The 18,362-nt window shown below is 41.3% G+C and overlaps 1 protein-coding gene across 3 annotated transcripts in view; it reads left to right on the forward strand.

The window, feature by feature from the left end:
* Window positions 1-18,362, forward strand: part of SNX25 (sorting nexin 25) — a 260,886-nt gene that overhangs the window by 231,390 nt on the left and 11,134 nt on the right. For all 3 annotated transcript variants that reach the window (XM_043972839.1, XM_043972837.1, XM_043972838.1), the window contains 3 exons: window positions 989-1,153; window positions 5,568-5,685; window positions 14,433-14,499. In XM_043972839.1, the coding sequence (XP_043828774.1) occupies window positions 989-1,153; window positions 5,568-5,685; window positions 14,433-14,499 (350 nt within the window). The remainder of the gene's footprint in view (window positions 1-988; window positions 1,154-5,567; window positions 5,686-14,432; window positions 14,500-18,362) is intronic.

The raw sequence follows: 18,362 nt of genomic DNA on the forward strand, positions 1-18,362 counted from the left end.
ACCTATGAAGACTATCTACTAAGGTATGTTGGAAACATAATCTGTTTCAGGGCTCAGAGCATTCATGCCATTGAAACTATCAGTCCAAAGTCAACGACTGAAAAGACTCAGAAATATGCAAGCTGCAAATGGAAGATTGTTATATTTGTCTTGTGTGTGTGTATGCTCGCACGTGCAAGCACACACATGCATATTCACTGATGCTTCTTTAGGTAGAGAACAGACATTCTGAGAACTCACTTTTAATGAAACAGATATCCTTCATGGGAAGATGATTCACAGAAGGGTCTCAGAATGTGCTCCATTTTCTCCCTTCTGATCCTTGCCCACTTCCTCCCTTAGTGTGAAGGGAACATAGAGTTCATCTCCCAGATAAAAAGCAACAGACCAAGCAGAGATATCCTGTCAACCCTCCCTTGGAATAGGATGAGGTATTTGGGTCTCAGAGTGCATCCCCTCTGGAACATTGGCTGTGGCAAAAAAAAAAAAAAAAAGGAGAAAAGTGATTTTTGCAATGCCAGCAGAACAGTCGAGTTGTGATTCAGCAGTGAGGATTCTAATTTTCCATATGTGGATGAGGCAAAGGCGCTGTGCAGTCCATGAAAAATGAAGGCATCATTTACCTTGGATAACCCAGCTTCAAATAACTCAGACTTGTCTGGGCATTTTTTCTTTAGAGAATAAAACAGAGAAAGAAATCATGGACAGGACCATGGAATTAGAGTTGGCCGATTGGTCCAACCTCCTCATTCACAGATGAAGAAACTGAGGTCAAGGGACATTAAAGTAATTTGTGGAGATTCACATAAGGATTCAAATACAGTTTCTCTGACTCTCAATCCAGCGAGCCTTCCTCTGCCCCTCCCTGCCTTGATTCTACCTATTTGCTTTCTCTCACAAGTACCTTCAAGACATGCCAAGCATGAGCATATTAGATATCTATAAAACATACATATAATTATTAAGGAGTGACTCTTTTTTCCTGCAGAAACTCCTCTCAGATGACAGGCTGTGTCAGAGCGAAGCACTTTATGCTTTCTTGAGCCCTTCTCCTGACTACCTCAAGGTTATTGATGTGCAGGGGAAGAAATCCACATTTTCACTGTCCTCGTTCCTAGAAAGGCTTCCTCGTGACTTCTTTTCCCACCAGGAGGTGAGTACTGGAAGTGTGTGTGAATGCTTCTTCACAAAGAACTCTGGCTGACCTTTCAAAAGGCAGGGTTAAATCGAATGACTTTTTCTCTCTGCTTGTGGCTTGCCACTGCATTAGAAAATAATTTGCAGCTTTCAGAGAACTTACATTTTAAGCAAATTAGATGGGGCAGACCTAGTTCTGCCCAGTTGGGCAACCAGGTGATGCAATGGATAGAGTGCTGGGCCTGGAATCAGGAAGACTCATCTTCCTGAGTTCAAGTCTGTCCTCAGACACTTAGTAGCCGTGCGACTCTGGGCAAATCACTTAGCCCTGTTTGCCTCAATTTCTTCATCTGTAAAATGAGCTGGAGAAAAAAATGGCAAACCATTCTAGCATCTTTGCCAAGAAAACCCTAAATGGGGTCACAAAGTCAGACATGACTGAAATGACTGAAAAACAACAGACCCAGTTCATTTGTAAAGATACGTCTGAAGTAATAGAACTTGATCAGAGATACCCTATTAATGAGAAATATTGTTGCTACTTGTTGGGAAGAGTTTTAACACCAGAAAGAATTTACTGGTGTTATGACTTGAACACACAACTTTCTATACTAGGCAGCAGCAGAATACTTGTTCAGCACTTGATTGTGGACAGCACCATGTTGGTTATTAGGGAAATATCAACAGACTCAGAGCAACTTTGACTTAGCATTACCACTAAGCTAGCCATATGGCCTTGGGCCAGCCCTATAATTATTCATTTTAAAAATGAGTATAACAGGGGCAGCTAGGTGGTGCAGTGGATAAAGCACCGGCCCTGGATCCAGGAGTACCTGAGTTCAAATCTGGCCTCAGACACTTGACACTTACTAGCTGTGTGACCCTGGGCAAGTCATTTAACCCCCATTGCCCCGCCCCCCCCCCCAAATGAGTATAACAATGCTTACACTATCTATTTCACAAAATAATTGTGAGGAAAGTGCTATGTAGATGGTAAAAATTTATGGAAGTGCTAGTTGTTGTTGCATATTGTGTATCAGATGAGGGACCTGGCATGGTGTACTGGTTAGAGATCTGGTCTTACCATTAGGAAGACCTGGATTCAAGTCTCACCTCTGACACATATTGGTTATATGGTTCTGTGCTAGTAATTGCTCCTCTCAGTGCCTATCTACATTGGTGGAAGGAATTTTCCCACTGGGAATTCTCTATGCCAATGAGATAATAAATCCAGTGTAAAAAATACAGATAAGTAGTATATAAAATATATACTTTAGGAATTTGGGGGAAGGAGTTATTACTGAGGACCCAGAATTATCAGGAAAGTCTTTTGTGGAGGAGGGAGAACTTAAGCTGTTGGTAAAATTTAGACAAAATGGAGAGGAAAGTGGAGCACAGTCCAAGCCAGGCAGAAGTATGGAGGTAAGCAGGCATATGGAATATTCAGGGGACTATGACTTACTTTGACTAAAGTTCTTACGGGGAAGTACGAGGAGAAAAGGTTGTAGCAGAAGGTCTTGAATCTAATCCATTAAACACCTATTAAGTACCTACTATGTGACAGGCATTCTGCTAAGCACTGAAGATAGAATTCATAAAAAGAAGGACAATTCCTACCCTTAAGAGGCTTATACTCTGATGGTGGGAAGGAGAGAAACAACACTCAAAAGGAAGGAGGAAAACAGTAGAGAGGAGAGATCAGGGGGTTCCTAGCATAGAGGCCTTTTGTTCCGTTAGGTTGAAACTGGGAAAGAAGCAAGTATAGCATGAAGTGAACCAGGAAGTCAGTTTTTGCCATCTTTAAAGGAAGGCTTTGGGAGGCATTTGGTGCCCCACACTACAGGCTTCCAGCAAGAGGGGAGAGGAGGCTGAGGGAGGGGGTGTCATTTAGTGCTTGAGTTGGCAGCTTGCTGATGAAATTAAAGGTGCTGGGCTTAACCTGGGAAGGGCTTGTTGTTGTTGTTGTTGTTGTTGTTGTTGTTGTTGTTTTAAAGCAGGGCAATGAGGGTTAAGTGACTTGCCCAGGGTCACACAGCTAGTAAGTGTCAAGTGTCTGAGACTGGTTTTGAACTCAGGTCCTCCTGAATCCAGGGCCAGTGCTTTATCCACTGTGCCACCTAGCTGCTCCCAAGGACTTCTTTTTCTAAGGAGCTAAAATGAGGCAGAACAGCAGATGCAGAATGGAATGGAGAACCCCAGCCTGTGGAGTATGCATTTTATGCTATCTTAGGGAGGCACTGAAAACTTTTGAATAAAAAGGAGAGAAAGGATGATGTGTATAAAATGGTGCTTTGTGAAGACTGACCTGACATTAGGCCGTGAAGTAGAGAGAGAGTGATGGACCTGGAGTTAAGATGATCCGAGTTCAAATCCATCCTTAGCCACTTAGTAGGTGTGACCTCATTTGTGGGTAACAATAGCACCAACCTCCTAGGATTGTTGTAAAGATCAAATGAGATAATATTTGGGAAGTGCTTTGTAAATCATAAATTGCTATACAACTGCAAGTTATTATTGTTGTCATCATTATTATGGGAAGAAACTAGAGTCAGAGACACCAGGTACTAGATAGTCAAGTTAATAGATTTGATCCTTCAGAGAATTACTGCCTTTTGTTTAAGCCAATGAAGTACTTCCCTTCCACCCTCCCCCAGCTCTTACTAGAGTAGGTGAGACATGTGGCATCTCCTCTGAAGCTGTCCTCCTTCCCCCTTCCCTTTCTCCCAACAGGATGGATTGAATCTGTTTAGACAGAAAGATCTGGAAGTGAGGAGCAGTTCTCACACAGTAATTTTATGAGCTCAGAGAACAATCCACAGAATGGCATTAGAGAGTGTACACACATGTGTTCAGGCCCATATGCAGAAACCAGTCCTTCTGCCTATAAATGAACACAACTTCTAATGCTGGGAAAGCTTGAGTCATGGCTTAAAAAACAATGAAGCTAATTTGAAAACACTTTTTGTTGAGTTGAAAAACAGTGAGTTCCAAACCAATTAAGTTTTCAGAAATCTTATGGTGCTTTTGACCTCAACTATGAAAATAAGGTTTTTTGTTTTTTTTTTAAGTGAGGCAATTGGTGTTAAGTGACTTGCCCAGCGTCACACAGCTAGTAAGTGTTAAGTGTCTGAGGTCGGATTTGAACTCAGGTACTCCTGACTCCAGGGCCGGTGCTTTAACCACTGCGCCACCTAGCTGCCCCTGAAAATAAGTTTTAATTTCATTGTTATTAATCCACTGCCTTAATCACTCCACAGAAGGACTTTTTAAATTATCTCGGTTATTTTGATCCTTGAATCCAATTTTTTAAAAAATCATAATAAGAAGTATCATTTATGTAGTGCTTTATTGAATTTTGTCTCATTTGATCCTCACAGCAACAGGAAGGTGCTATAATTATCCCCATTGTATATAGGTGAGGATACTGAAGGAGATAGAGACTGAATGATTTGACCTGGATCATACAGCCAGTGCAGCTAGGTGGCGCAGTGGATAGAATACCAAGCCTGAAGTCAAGAAAACTCATCTTCCCGAGTTCCAATCTGTCCTCAGATACAACTAGCTGTGTGATCCTGGGCAAGTCACTTAACCCCAAATGGGGTCACAAAGAGTGGGGCATGACTGGACAACAACAGTACACAGCCAGAAAGTGTCTGAGGCTAGATTTTGAATTTATGTCTTTCTGACTCCAGTCTAGCGCACTGTCCTATCTACCTACCTACCCTTTTGCAAATGAGCACATTGCTGCCTGCGTGAAAATAGCAGGCTTCTTTTCCAGAGAGTTTCCACTTCAGTACCTCAAGGATTATGGTTTTATCCCTTGGAGTAAGCAGGTTTTCTACTAGCACAGGCCCTAGCCCTTCTGTGCCTCAGTGGATGCCCTTGGTTAACTTGCTGTGGCTCAAAGAATTCATCCTACAAGCTCCATATTCTTACTGATGAGCCAGGCTGATCCTCAGCTCCAAACCCTCTTGTTCCATTCATCCCTGAAACTTTTTCAGCTTTGCTCTCCCCTGCCCCCAGAGCTTGCTCTCTCCAGGCCTGGCCTTTGAGAATCAAGAGTTATCTCCATGCCGCCATAAAACAGTAGTGGAGGGTGTCCACAGAGCTAAAACAGGCCCTTGGGGATCATCTGGTCACAACTCCTCACTTTGCAAATGAGGAAATCAAATCCCAGAGACATGAAGGAATTTGTCCAGTGTTATAGAGGTCATGATTAATGGCACTGAGACTGCAACCCAGGTCTTCCTGCACTAATTCCAGTGTCCTCTCCCATTACACTACCCCGTGTCACTTTGTCTCTACTTTAGCGGGAACCGCAGAATAAAACATAGGCAAACATTAAGGGATTCAAAATGAAGGAAGCTTCGCAGATATCGTTATTTCTATCTGTGAGTAATTGTTTACCTGTGATCTTACTGTGTCCCCAGGAGGAGGCAGAAGAAGATAGTGACCTGTCAGACTATGGTGATGATGTAGATGGGAAGAAGGATGCTTTGGCTGAGCCGTGTTTCATGCTGATCGGAGAGATATTTGAGCTTCGAGGAAGTAAGCCTCTTGCTTAACATATAGTAGATATTGGTAGTTGAGGTAATTTTAAAATAGAAAAATTTAAAATGCATTGATTTTTGGATGAAACTAGTTGCTTTTTTTTACATCAAGAAGTTCTGATTTCCCTAGAACCTTATTCTTAATGGCAGAAACAGAAGAGTGTTTTGGTTTTCAGGGCTCTAAGTAGGGGCTATTTTCTGGGTTACATGAAGACGAATACCACATACAAGCACATATCCACGAAAATTTCTTTTTAAACAAATTGAAAGGTTTCCAGAGCTGTTGTGTCTGAAGGTGATGCTTTATTGAGTACTCATGGGTTTCATTCTTACTCTGTGAAATGACCAAGATTCTAAAGTCCTCATCTGATGCCTCACTGTGACACAAAGGTGACCTTGAGCCCTCAAATGCTATGGTAATGGAACCTAAAATCCCTTGGTAGGTGGTGCTACCAAGCTGGAAGGGCATTGAATGTGGACTCCATGATTGTCTGTGCCTGCCATCTGAGTACCCATCTAGCTAAAAGTGGAAAAATTCAGCTGGAAAAACTCAGCACCAAGAGGTGGCCAGAGAGGGATAGATTTCTTTGGCTCCAGAAAATCGTGCAAACCACCTACTGAAGTGTGAAGGGGATGCAATGTGGAGACAAGTCTCATGCAAACAGAATTGCCAATCTCTAATCAAAGTAAAGCATCCTGTAGTTTAAACAGTAAGTAAAGACTGAACAGATGTGTGCTTAAACGCACAGCATCATTGTGGGCACAGTGGAGGATATGATGAAATATGAGCTATGTAGCCCCTGCCTTGTAGGAACTGGCCATTCTATTCAAATCCAGCTGATTCATTTTAATTCAACCTTTTATTTAATGCCTTTCCTGTGCACAGCGCTGGGCTAGGTCTGCGGGGATATACAATAATAAATAATTCTTATTCCCTAAGGATATGGAGGTTACAAGTGCAAGGATATATTTAGGAATAACCATGATGTCAAGTAGTACATAATAAGAGTTGGACATAAAAGGGGTACCAAGTCCAAGCTGAGGAGAGAAAACCAATGTATATTAGACACCGAGAGAACAAAGAAGTGCTAAACTATATGACACAAGCATTATGGGGTTCAGAGAAAGGAAAGGTCACCATAGACCAGAAGAGGTAGAATAGCTTCATGGACTTCATGGGCTTTAAACAGGGCTTAAGGATTGGTTAGTCTTAACAAGAACTTGTTAAGTGCTTACTATATTTTTTATAGAACAGGAATTGTACTAGGTGTTGGGGATACAGACAAACAGAAGTAGTTCCTGCCCTCAAGGAACTGACATTCCATTGAATGTAAGGATGGGTAGCCTTTGGACAGATACAGGAAGGGCAGGGTCATGTTTGGCAGAGATACACTGGGGGTTAGGCCAATTAAATTACTGTAGAGGAAAAAACAGTGATAAAGATAACAATGATTATTCATATGGCACTGAAGAGAATAATGATAGGAAAAGTTGGCAGCTTGGATCAGGTGTACACAGGGAAGAGTTGTGCTGAATGTGATTCAATTAATGGAGCACTGATGTACCAATTACAAGGTATGAAAAAGGACAAGATATCAAAGGCATGAAAAAAAATGTTAAACCTTATTTATACCCCCAAAAGTCCATCACTTGTTGTTCTCCATGAGAACAACAACTACGTTCCTACTGCCCCATCTTTACAAAAAATTTATAGTGCTATTTATACATAACCTGAGTGCATCTTTGATGAAGGCATTAGAAGGAAACAAGCAGTTTTTTGAGAACTACATTCAACAGTGGAATACTTCACAACTGACTGAAAAATATAGAGCATAAGATCCCACTGTGCTTGTTTGTTGGTTATCAAAAGGCATTCATCTGACTCAACTGGACAAAACACTAATTTCCAGCCTCTTTTACACTAGGAAGTCTCCCATCTCTAGATCAAGATCGATCAGGATTATTTGGAAGGTATAACAGAAACAGTCTTTCTTTGTCTACTCTGTTGTTTTGAACGGTTCCTGGCACACAATAGGTGTTTATTGCCTGACTGTTTGATGACCTTCTGATAATAAATACCAAGTGAGACATCAAATAGGGAGATGTATGCTCACCAAAAGTATTCACCACAGTGATGGAGGAGAACCAGCCCAGAGTGCAGGTCAAAGAGAGATTCTCTATGGATGGTCAGTTGTGGAGGATATTGTGCTGATTACATTAAACCCAAAGACCCTGCAGAGTGTCCTGGAACAAAAGAGGTAAATAAAAAGCAAGGACTTATCAAGGAATTGAATGACAGAAAGAGAAGATGGGCTACTTGTGTTAAGAATGACAAGTGAGGGGGCAGCTAGGTGGCGCAGTGCATAGAGCACCAGCCCTGGAGTCAGGAGGACCTGAGTTCAAATCCAGCCTCAGAAACTTAACACTTACTTGCTGTGACCCTGGGCAAGTCACTTAACCCCAATTGCCTCAAGAAGAAAAAGAAGAAGAAGAAGAAGAAGAAGAAGAAGAAGAAGAAGAAGAAGAAGAAGAAGAAGGAAGGAGGAGGAGGAGGAGGAGGAGGAGGAGGAGGAGGAGGAGGAGGGACAGGTAGATGTCCAAAGGGACATCATCTGGTGACCTCACAGAGAAAAGAAAGAAAGCCTCTATAATGTTGGGTGAACCCACCTGTTGCAAGTATTTGGGAAGACATGAATGAGAGTCACAATGGGCTGGAAAGGTGTGAATGGCTTGAGATTTGCATCATTGAAGGGAATTCTGGAATCAGTGAGATCACAGATCCATTTGACTAACTAACATTTTATAGTGCTTCAAGATTTATGAAGTTCTTTTTTCATACTAGCACTGGGAGGTAAGTAGCACAATTATTAGTGTCTGCATGTTACAGATGAGGAAATGACCAGAGAAGTGAAATAATAATAATATCTAGCATTCATTTAGCACTTTAAGGTTGGCAAAGCACTTTACAAATATTCTTCCATTTAATCCTCATGACAACCCTGAAAGGTAGGTTCTATTTTATCCCCTTTTTTACAGATGAGGAAACTGATACAAAGTAGAAGCTCAGTGTCATACCTAGGGCCACCCAGCTAGTAAGTATCTGAGACCAAACTTGAACTTAAGTCTCCTTAACTCCAGGTCTAGGTCCACTCTGCCACCTAAAGATGACTTGCCCAAGGTCTCATACCTTTATCCAAGGGTGGTGGTGGGGCCAGAGAATTCCAGATGAATAGCTGTTTGCCTCCATGAGCTTCAGTTCACAGAAATTGTAATTTGTTAAATAGTACCAGAACTATATGAAACAGTTGATGTTCCCACTTCCCGTCTCCAAACTGCTCATTTTATACTCAACCAAAATCCGATGCAAGGAAATCTGGCCCATCGCTTCATGAATCCTCTGGACACAGGCTGTAACATGGGTTGTTTTATTTTTATTTTTATTTTGTCTATTTGTTTTTAAAATCAGGAATGATGATAGTTCTTTTTCTGAGATAGAGAAGATTAAATGATTTCACCTAAGCCAAACAAGTCAGGGAAAGAACTCAATAGAAAACCATCTCTCCATGTGCATTTTTGATATCTCAAGAGAAAATAAATAGAATTATTTAGTCCAAAGAATTTCACCATCAATAATATTTTGTTATAGCTACAACAACAACAATCTCCTTAAGGCAGTTAAGGCCTGGGGCCAGTTGGGAAGGGAAGTAGGAAGGAGCAGGGAGACATTTCTAATGCCCCATATTGGAGAAAGGGTAGGAGGAAGCAATCCAGAAAGAGGGAGGGGCTGGTTGAAGAAAATTGTAGCAAAGTTATTAGTCAGGGACTCTCACTTTTCTTTTCTTTTCTTTTCTTTTCTTTCTTTCTTTCTTTTTTTTTTTTGGCAGGGCAATAGGGGTTAAGTGACTTGCCCAGGGTCACACAGCTAGTACATGTCAAGTGTCTGAAGTTGGATTTGAACTTATGTCTTCCTGAATCCAGGGCCAGTGCTTTATCCACTGCACCACCTAGCTGCCTTGGGACTCTCACTTTTAGTCTTTTTATACCCAGTGTGTTACCCATAGTTGTCCCTCAATAGATGCTTGTTGATGGATTGATTTCTTAAGTCAGAAAGAAGGAAAGGAGCCACCATACCTGTCTTCTTCACAGATAGTCAAGCTTGTTAGACACTATTTAAGTGCAAATGTCCTTAAACTCTAGGCATCATTCTCTCTCTCTCTCTCTCTCTCTCTCTCTCTCTCTCTCTCTCTCTCTCTCTCTCTCTCTCTCTCTCTCTCCTTCTCCCTCTCCCTCTCTTTCTCCCTCTCTCCCTCTCTCTCCCTCCTTCCCTCCCTCCCTCTCTCTCCCCCCACCCTTCTTTTACTAGAAAGGCACAGGGTGATTGTTAAATATCCCTGACAGACATATTCTTCACATGGCTCCATTTGTTGTATTTTGTTTTTGTCGATTTAATTGTGTCCGATTCTTCCTGACCACATTTGGGGTTTTCTTGGCAGAGATACCAAAGTGGTTTGCCATTTTCTTCTCTAGTTCATTTGACAGATGAGGCAAACAGGGTTAAATACTTTGCCCAGAATCACATAGCTAGTAAGTGTCTGAGGCTGGATTTGAACTCAGGTCCTCTTGTCTCTGGGGCCAGCACTCTATCCACTGCATCACCTAGTTGCCCCCACATGACCCCATGCTGTCCCCCAAATGAGCAGATCTCCACAATGCCATCCTGTTTCTGAATTGTAGCCAGTTTTATGGTATTTCTAAAGAATACAGTTGTCTGGGAGACTGGCCCTTTATAGACAGAATCATTTTTGTTGTGGTTTTTAAAATATAATATAGTTACTCATTACTTCCCACCTTTCACTCCACCCCCATCTTAAAATCCTAGTACAAAATCTTCATGAATCCACTGAATTGAAGAGTTGAAAATGGACTCAGCAGTCTGCGATTTAGAGCTGAAAGAAATTTTAATTACCTAGTTCAGCTTTCTTGTTTTAAAGATGGGAAGGTAAAGGCCCAGAGAGGTCAACTGCCCAAGGTCACACAGGTGGCATAGCCAGGATTCAAATTCATGGTATCTTAAGAATTAGAACCAAAAGGGGTTTAGAAGCCATGTAGTCCAACCCCATCGTTCCACACATTAGGAAATTGAGGCTCAGGAAGGCTAAATAATTTGCTCTGTCACACAGGTAGCATGTAATCGTGGGAATTTCAGCCTGGGTTCTCTGACTCCAAATCCTTTGCTATTTCAGTTTACAGTTGAGAAGATCAAATTAATATTACCTTGAGTTTCTTCTGTGTTGATTCTACCATGTCATTGATTCTATGGTTATCTTCTAAAAAGGGAACAAATGGTCTATAACCTCAAATATTATACTATAGAAAGGTGGATTTTGTAAAGCATGTGGATTGTTTTTTAAAAAAAAAAACACACATCAGATTTCATCCTTAAAATGCCATTGTGGGGGCAGCTAGGTGGTGCAGTGAATAAAGCACCGGCCCTGAATTGAGGAGGACCTCAGTTCAAATCCAGCCTCAGAAACTTGACACTTACTAGCTGTGTGACCCTAGGCAAGTCACTTAACCCTCATTGCCCTGAAAAAAAATGCCATTGGACACATTGGTGAGAACATTTGGATCATATATCATTAACTCTCCCTCAGTGATCTATTATTCATAATAATAACGCTACCTCTTTCTTAGATAAGGGAATCTAGGTATTAGATAAGCAGGTAGATGTCATAAGGGATGAAGCATGGTAGACAGGAAGGCTCAGGGGACACACGAAGTCCATGCTCCTCAATTGAAAGGTACCAAAGGACCAAATATTATCTAACTCAATCCCTACCTGAAGAGGGAATCTTTTTATAGCATTCCAGACAAGTGGTCATCCAGCTTACAACCTTCAGAACTCCAGTGCAAGAAAACCCAAGACTTTAAAAAAATCCTTCCCAACTGCCCCTACCCTATTGAAAAGAAAGAAAAGGGGCAGCTAGGTGGTGCAGTGGATAGAGCACTGGCCCTGGATTCAGGAGGACCTGATTTCAAATCTGGCCTCAGACACTTAACCCTTACTAGCTGTGTGACCCTGGGCAAGTCACTTAACCCCAATTGCCTCACCAAAAAAAAAGAAAGAAAAAAAAAAACCACGATTACAGGTGTGCATGGTCAAACAAAATAAATACCCATGTTGGTCACATACAAAAAATTTATATGTCTCAATCCACACTGTTGAATCCATCATCTGTCTGTCAGGAGGGAGGTGGCAAGTTTCACCCCGAATCCTCTGGAATCATGAATGGTCATTGCATCGATCAGAGTTTATGTACCTTTGAAGTTGAAACCCACTCCCTCTGGAGGAGTTTGCCTGTGATTCTGGGATAATAGAGTCTATGAAAAACATATGCTAGCCACAGGTGAAGAACACACACAAAAACCCCCACTTGCTAGGACTTTCCTAATGATGTGGGGTTGGCTGTGGGAGCAGGGGCACATGGACTTCATGTGTTATGCTCTGGTTTGCTGGTGGTCCAGCAGATGGCCTTGATTAGAAAAAGCCAGAGCTTGTTCTTCATTTGAGCTTTTGAATATTAGGGAGTAAAACACGTATAGAAAATGTTCCATGGTGATTTCATCTAGGGTTTCTACAAAGGTGGGCACTTGGCTTTGCAATTTGTTTCCTAGCTTCACTCTGCAATTTGGAGCAGTAGCTGTAATGAGAGGCTGGGCGTCAACCTATGTTTAAGCTCTGCTTGTGAAAAGATGGGAGTGGAAGGTTATTTTCATATCTGTCATATTTAAGTTGCTGCTTGCACCAAACCATGGAACATGGCAGAGTCTGCTGGATGAGACCCAAAAATGCTCGGTAAAGTTTGAACGTAAACCATCCACCGAGAAAGAACCAAGGGGCTAAAAACTGGCTCTTGTTCAGACTATGATATACAATTGATTAGAAAATCTATAGAGCTCATCAATCACTATATATATATATCTGGAATAGATGCTGCAAATGGCCAATGATTTGGGTCCAGAATTGAAAGGAAAGAAGAGAGTAGGATTGAGTTTAGGAAACTGCAAAGGTCTATTAATGATCTCAGACTGCCCTGTAGAAGAAATGCCACTTCTGTTGTGAAGGGTTTCCTTGATTCACCAGCCAGAATTGATCATTCCTTGCTCTGAATTCAATACCTCTCTCACCTTTCATATTCATATTATAACCTTGTATTAGAGTTACATGTTACATACACATATATGATTGTTTGCCCTTTGTTTTCAAAGGGGACCAATGATATCACAGGGTGATGTCTTAACTTGTGCATGAATTGGATTCAACTGAGGCAGTTACACAAAGTTGTCAGCCTCACTCTCTCTTCCTGAGTCATCAAAGTCTAATAACAAGGGGGCAGCTAGGTGGTGCAGTGGGTAGAGCACTGGCCCTGGATTCAGGAAGACCTGAGTTCAAATCCAGCCTCAGACACTTGACACTTACTAGCTGTGTGACCCTGGGCAAGTCACTTAACCCCAATTGCCTCACAAAAACAAAAAACAAAAACAAAGGTCCAATAGTAAGACAAAAGTCAAGACAACTGGTGATGGCCTGGTATGCAGTGGATGGATGACCTTGGTGTCTTTAATGTCTGACCAAGCTCTAAGCGCTCCACAGCATCAGCTTCAGCCATTTTCTTACTGTTGGAACAAATTGTTCTCATCTGCCCATTCTCCTTGGGGAAGTCTTACAATATGATATTTATATAGTAGATATATGTGTCTATATATGGTATGTGTATGCATATATGTGCACATCCATGTACATATTTTTGATGGAGAGAGAAGAGGCAGCATGTGCCAGACAAGTCAAACTTCTACTAATACTTTGACCACCATAACCCCTCAGACCCCAATGGAGACAGTTCAGGACTCTGAACCCAAGAGCCTTGGGAATTGTGATGTTTTCTGCCCAGTGCCCTCAGGCAGCACCCTGGGAAATGAGTCCTGTGAAGATATCCTGGAAACTGCCCCTGCAGATGTTGCTAAAGACTCAGAAAGGAAAGTTCTCGTCACCAAAGTCCTTGGTACTGATAAGTGGTTCTCAGCAGTAGAAACTGATATGATTCCATCAGTGGAAATGACATTTACAAAAGAGAGATCAGCCTCTGGTTTTCCACTCTACCCCAAGGACTTTCCATCTGTGGAAATGACATTTACAAAAGAGAGATCAGCCTCTGGTTTTCCACTCTACCCCAAGGACTTTCCATCTGACTTTTAGCTGAAATCTTCATATCTACACTTTCTATTTCTGTGCTCAGTGCTTATAACAGCACTTAATGATTATTTATACATACATACACACACATATAAATTCCACATAGAATAGAATGGGCAAAAAGAGAGGCCTCTGTAGTAATGTTCAATAAACATCAAGAGTCTGTGTAGGGATTTTAATAGGCATAAAGTTTTAAAAAGACATAAGTCCTGCCCTCATGAAACTTACAGTCTAGTTGGAGGATAAGATGTGAACATAAGCAGGTATGTAATCTACAACACTGTTGTAAGGAAAAGACTATAACGTGCTGCAAAAATTGGAGTGTTTATAAATTGACCTGTTTTGCCCTTACTTGATGCTAGAATGGCTAGGCTAGGTCAAGCTAACAGGGAGGGAGGTAAACAGATCTGAGATCTATCTATGTAGTAATAAGAAATGCACAAGTGTGATACCATCCTATGATAATGCTCTTATCCTGATTTTTCTTCCAGTGTTTAAGTGGGTGAGAAGGACACTGATTGCGCTAGTCCAAGTCACTTTTGGAAGAACGATCAACAAGTGAGTAGCAACTGCTTTAATGTGGATAAGAAATTTGTGATCGTGGTACAGTGGAAAGGGCACCAACTCTGAAGTTGGAGGGCCTGGGTTCAAAGCCTGCTTACTACCTGTGTGACCCTGGACAAGTCACTTAAACTCTCTCAGCCTCAGTTTTCTCATCAATGAAATGAAGGAGTTAGAATTGAGTTTCTGAGATCTCTTCCAGTTCTAGATCCAAGGTCTTATGATCCTGTGATGCCCTGTTCTGTGCCTGCACAGGCCACTTAACTCATGGGACAGTCGTGTATGGCCCCAGACGCTGATATATTGTTAGACCTAGAAAGGACCTTAGAAATCAGCTAGTAACTGCCTTTTATATAACAGCCTCAGCAAGTAGCTGTCCTGTCTTTTCTTGAATACCTCCACTGATGGGGGCTCATTTACCTCTGAGGAAGTCCATTCTGCTTTTGGACAGCTCTAAAGTCAGGAAATCTTTCTTTTATGAAGCCAAAATTTGCTTCTTTGTAACTTCCACCCTTGCTCCTAGTTCTGCCCTTCAGTGCTAAGTAGGGAAAAGTCCAGTCTTCTACATGAAAGCATTTCAGATTCTTTATTTTTTTTAAGTGAGGCAATTGGGGTTAAGTGACTTGCCCAAGGTCACACAGCTAGTAAGTGTTAAGTGTCTGAGGCTGGATTTGAACTCAGGTACCTGATTCCAGGGCCGGTGCTCTATCCACTGTGCCACCTAGCTGCCCCCAGATTCTTTAAAACAACTAGCATTATCTTTACTGTCTTCTTTTCTCCAAGCTAAGTGTCACAGTTCTTTAACCCATCTTCATGTGCCATGGCTTTAAGTTCCCTTGTTACCCTAATTGCCTGTTCCAACTTGGGTGTACAAGGGTCATATATCTGAAAATATTGGACCTGGAACTGAATCTAGTAGTCTAGATGTCATACAGCCAGAGCGATGTCACTCATTTTCTAGAGAAAATAGTCCAAGAGAAGGTAACAACTGACCCAAGGTCATTCACTTTCATCACCTGATTTTGAAATATCTCTGTCCATTTCGCTGTCCTCCTGAATCCAGGGCTAGTGCTTTTTCCACTCTCCCACCTAGCTGCCCCCAGTGGTCACCTTTTTTAGTAGGAACAACATCCTATTCCCTCCCCTCCTGCAGGTTAGGCTGTTTTTTCCTTAAAAGGTCTTAAAACGTTGCTCAAGACTTGGTTAGTCCAGAGAACCCTGGGCTCAAATTGTTGATGTCACTCCCTTGTTATCTGTGTACAAGGCCACCATGAAGAGCGCCAGGGGAGATCTGATTCCTGGCTGGTGGTGCACAGCAGAATCAAAGGGAGTTATCCCCGATATATTGCCTTTCTGAATATCCTGCTTCTGCTGTGGCTAAGTAAATCTCTTTTCATTAACTCTTGAATGATCTACAAGTGTCTCATTCTGTTTCAGTATCAAACCTAAATGATAAGGGACTGACCTTGAGTTAGGCCCAGCCAAGAACACCTTTACTTCTTCAGTTGGTTGAAGTGGCAAAGTAAGGGTTCACATCCATAGGAGAATTTCCTCTTATTTCTGCCCTTGCAAGTGACTTACTCATCCCCTTGATAGTCAGAGGTCATGAAAGATCAAATTAACTCAGCTGCCAAGGTCAAAGGGTCTCTTTGGAGAGGTTCTCTTCCAGTCATGGCACATAATCTGAATGTCTTCGGTATCATTGCTCTACCTCATACCTTAAGAGATGCTCAGTTCACACACTCCTGGATACAATGAATGAGGCCCAGAGTGGAATGGAATGCAAACACAAGACATGCTTTGTTTCTTTATGCTATAGTCTGCATGTAGCCCTGAAGTGACATGCATTGCTTGATTTGGTTTGGCATGGTTTGATTCTTTTACTATGTGTGTTCAGTCATTTTTTGTTTTGTTTTGTTTTTGTTTTTGTTTTTGTTTTTGTTTTTGTTTTTGTTTTTGTTTTGTTTTGTTTTGTTTTTTGCGGGGCAATGGGGGTTAAGTGACTTGCCCAGGGTCACACAGCTAGTAAGTTTCAAGTGTCTGAGGCCGGATTTGAACTCAGGTACCCCTGAATCCAGGGCCAGTGCTTTATTATCCACTGCGCCACCTAGCTGCCCCCTCAGTCATTTTTAAAAATTGTGTCTGGGGGGCAGCTAGGTGGTGCAGTGGATAGAGCACCGGCCCTGGAGTCAGGAGTACCTGAGTTCAAATCCGGCCTCAGACACTTAACACTTACTAGCTGTGTGACCCTGGGCAAGTCACTTGACCCCAATTGCCTCACTAAAAAAAAAAAAAATTGCGTCTGACTCTTTGTCACTTCATTTGGGTTTTCTTGGCAGAGATCCTGGAATGGTTTGCCATTTCCTTTTCCAGCTCATTTTACAGATGAGGAAACTGAGGCAAACAAGGTTAAGTGACTTGCCCAGGGTAACAGAGCTAGTTTCTGAAGCCAGATTTGAACTCAGGAAGATGAGTCTTCCCGATTCCAAATCTGCCACTCTATCCACTGCTCCGCCTCGCTGCCCTTCTTTTATTATAGCAACTCATAAAATCTTTGGTCTTAAAAGGGTTGCCATCTGTGGCTGCATCATTGGAGAGGTTGTGATATGATTAAAAGGAGAGAGAACTTACACTATTGAAATCATGGATCTTTTGAACACATCTCTACAATCGACTGTTCTTTCTTGAGTAATCACTGAGTTCCTAAAAGTAGTTGATGATACCTTCACCTTTGCAATTTAATTTGCATGTTTGATAAGCTCTTGTGTATGTAGTTATTCACTTGTCTGTTCAACAAACATTCATTTATTCCTATTTTGTGTCCTGGGGAGATAGTTTCTTGCTAATACGCAGTCTCTGTCCTAAGGGAGTTACCATCTAATAGAATTTAGAAAAACATATTTCACATAATTTTATTTTATGGGGCAGAGATTAAGGAGTTTTAATCAAAGGCAAACTCCATTTTGGCCACTTAAAATGTTTGTCAAAGAGACAGCTTATGAGGAGTTCTATCTTCCCATTCAGTGCCCCCAGAGATCTGTCATCAATTAATCTTTATTCCTAGAATATAACTGGCATCGAGCAGAGCTTCAATATTATGTAAGAAGAGAGGAGAGTTTGAATAAAATACCTTCCTTTAGATGACATTTATTTATGATGCTTTAGTAGAGGTCTTTTTTTTTTCAAGTGCCTCTATAGTCAAAATTTAGATCTTTCATGAGACTTGAAAATATAACCTTCTCTAGGATAGAAATATGATTCAGATGCCAAAAATGTAATAGGATTGAATCTGGGGGGGAAATACTTTTTTATAATCTTAAAATATAATGGTATTTTGTAATGAAATTAATTCTTTCCAGTTAAATATTAATTCATACTTGCTACTTAAATACATGCATAGAATTAGAAAAGGAATGTGGCAAACTTTTATATATTGAAACTTTTGAGCAGAAAAGGACATTTTCTATTCATTATGTTGCTTTGATTCATTCATTCATTTGTGCATGAATTTAATAAGTGTCTACACTGTGCTAGGTTTTAGGAACACAATAACAAAAATAGTATCTGCCCTCAAGGAGTCTGCATTCTAGTCCATCTTGTAATGCTTCAAAAAAGGTCATGATTTCATCAGAGTGGTTACTTCCTCCAATGATATAGTCCCCTCTTACTGTGGTAGACAATTGCAGGAGTTTATTAGCCCCTGCTCCCACTCTAAATAATCAACACCTGTTGGCCAACTCTTTGATGATGAGTGTCCCCACATCGAGTTATATTGGTCCATGGTCATGGTATAAATCTTAGAGTGTGTGAACTAAGTATCTCTTAAAGTCTAAGATGGAGTCATAACACCTAAGATGTTT

Source organism: Dromiciops gliroides, chromosome 6 (assembly GCF_019393635.1).
Source record: "Dromiciops gliroides isolate mDroGli1 chromosome 6, mDroGli1.pri, whole genome shotgun sequence".
Taxonomy (NCBI): Eukaryota; Metazoa; Chordata; class Mammalia; order Microbiotheria; family Microbiotheriidae; genus Dromiciops; species Dromiciops gliroides.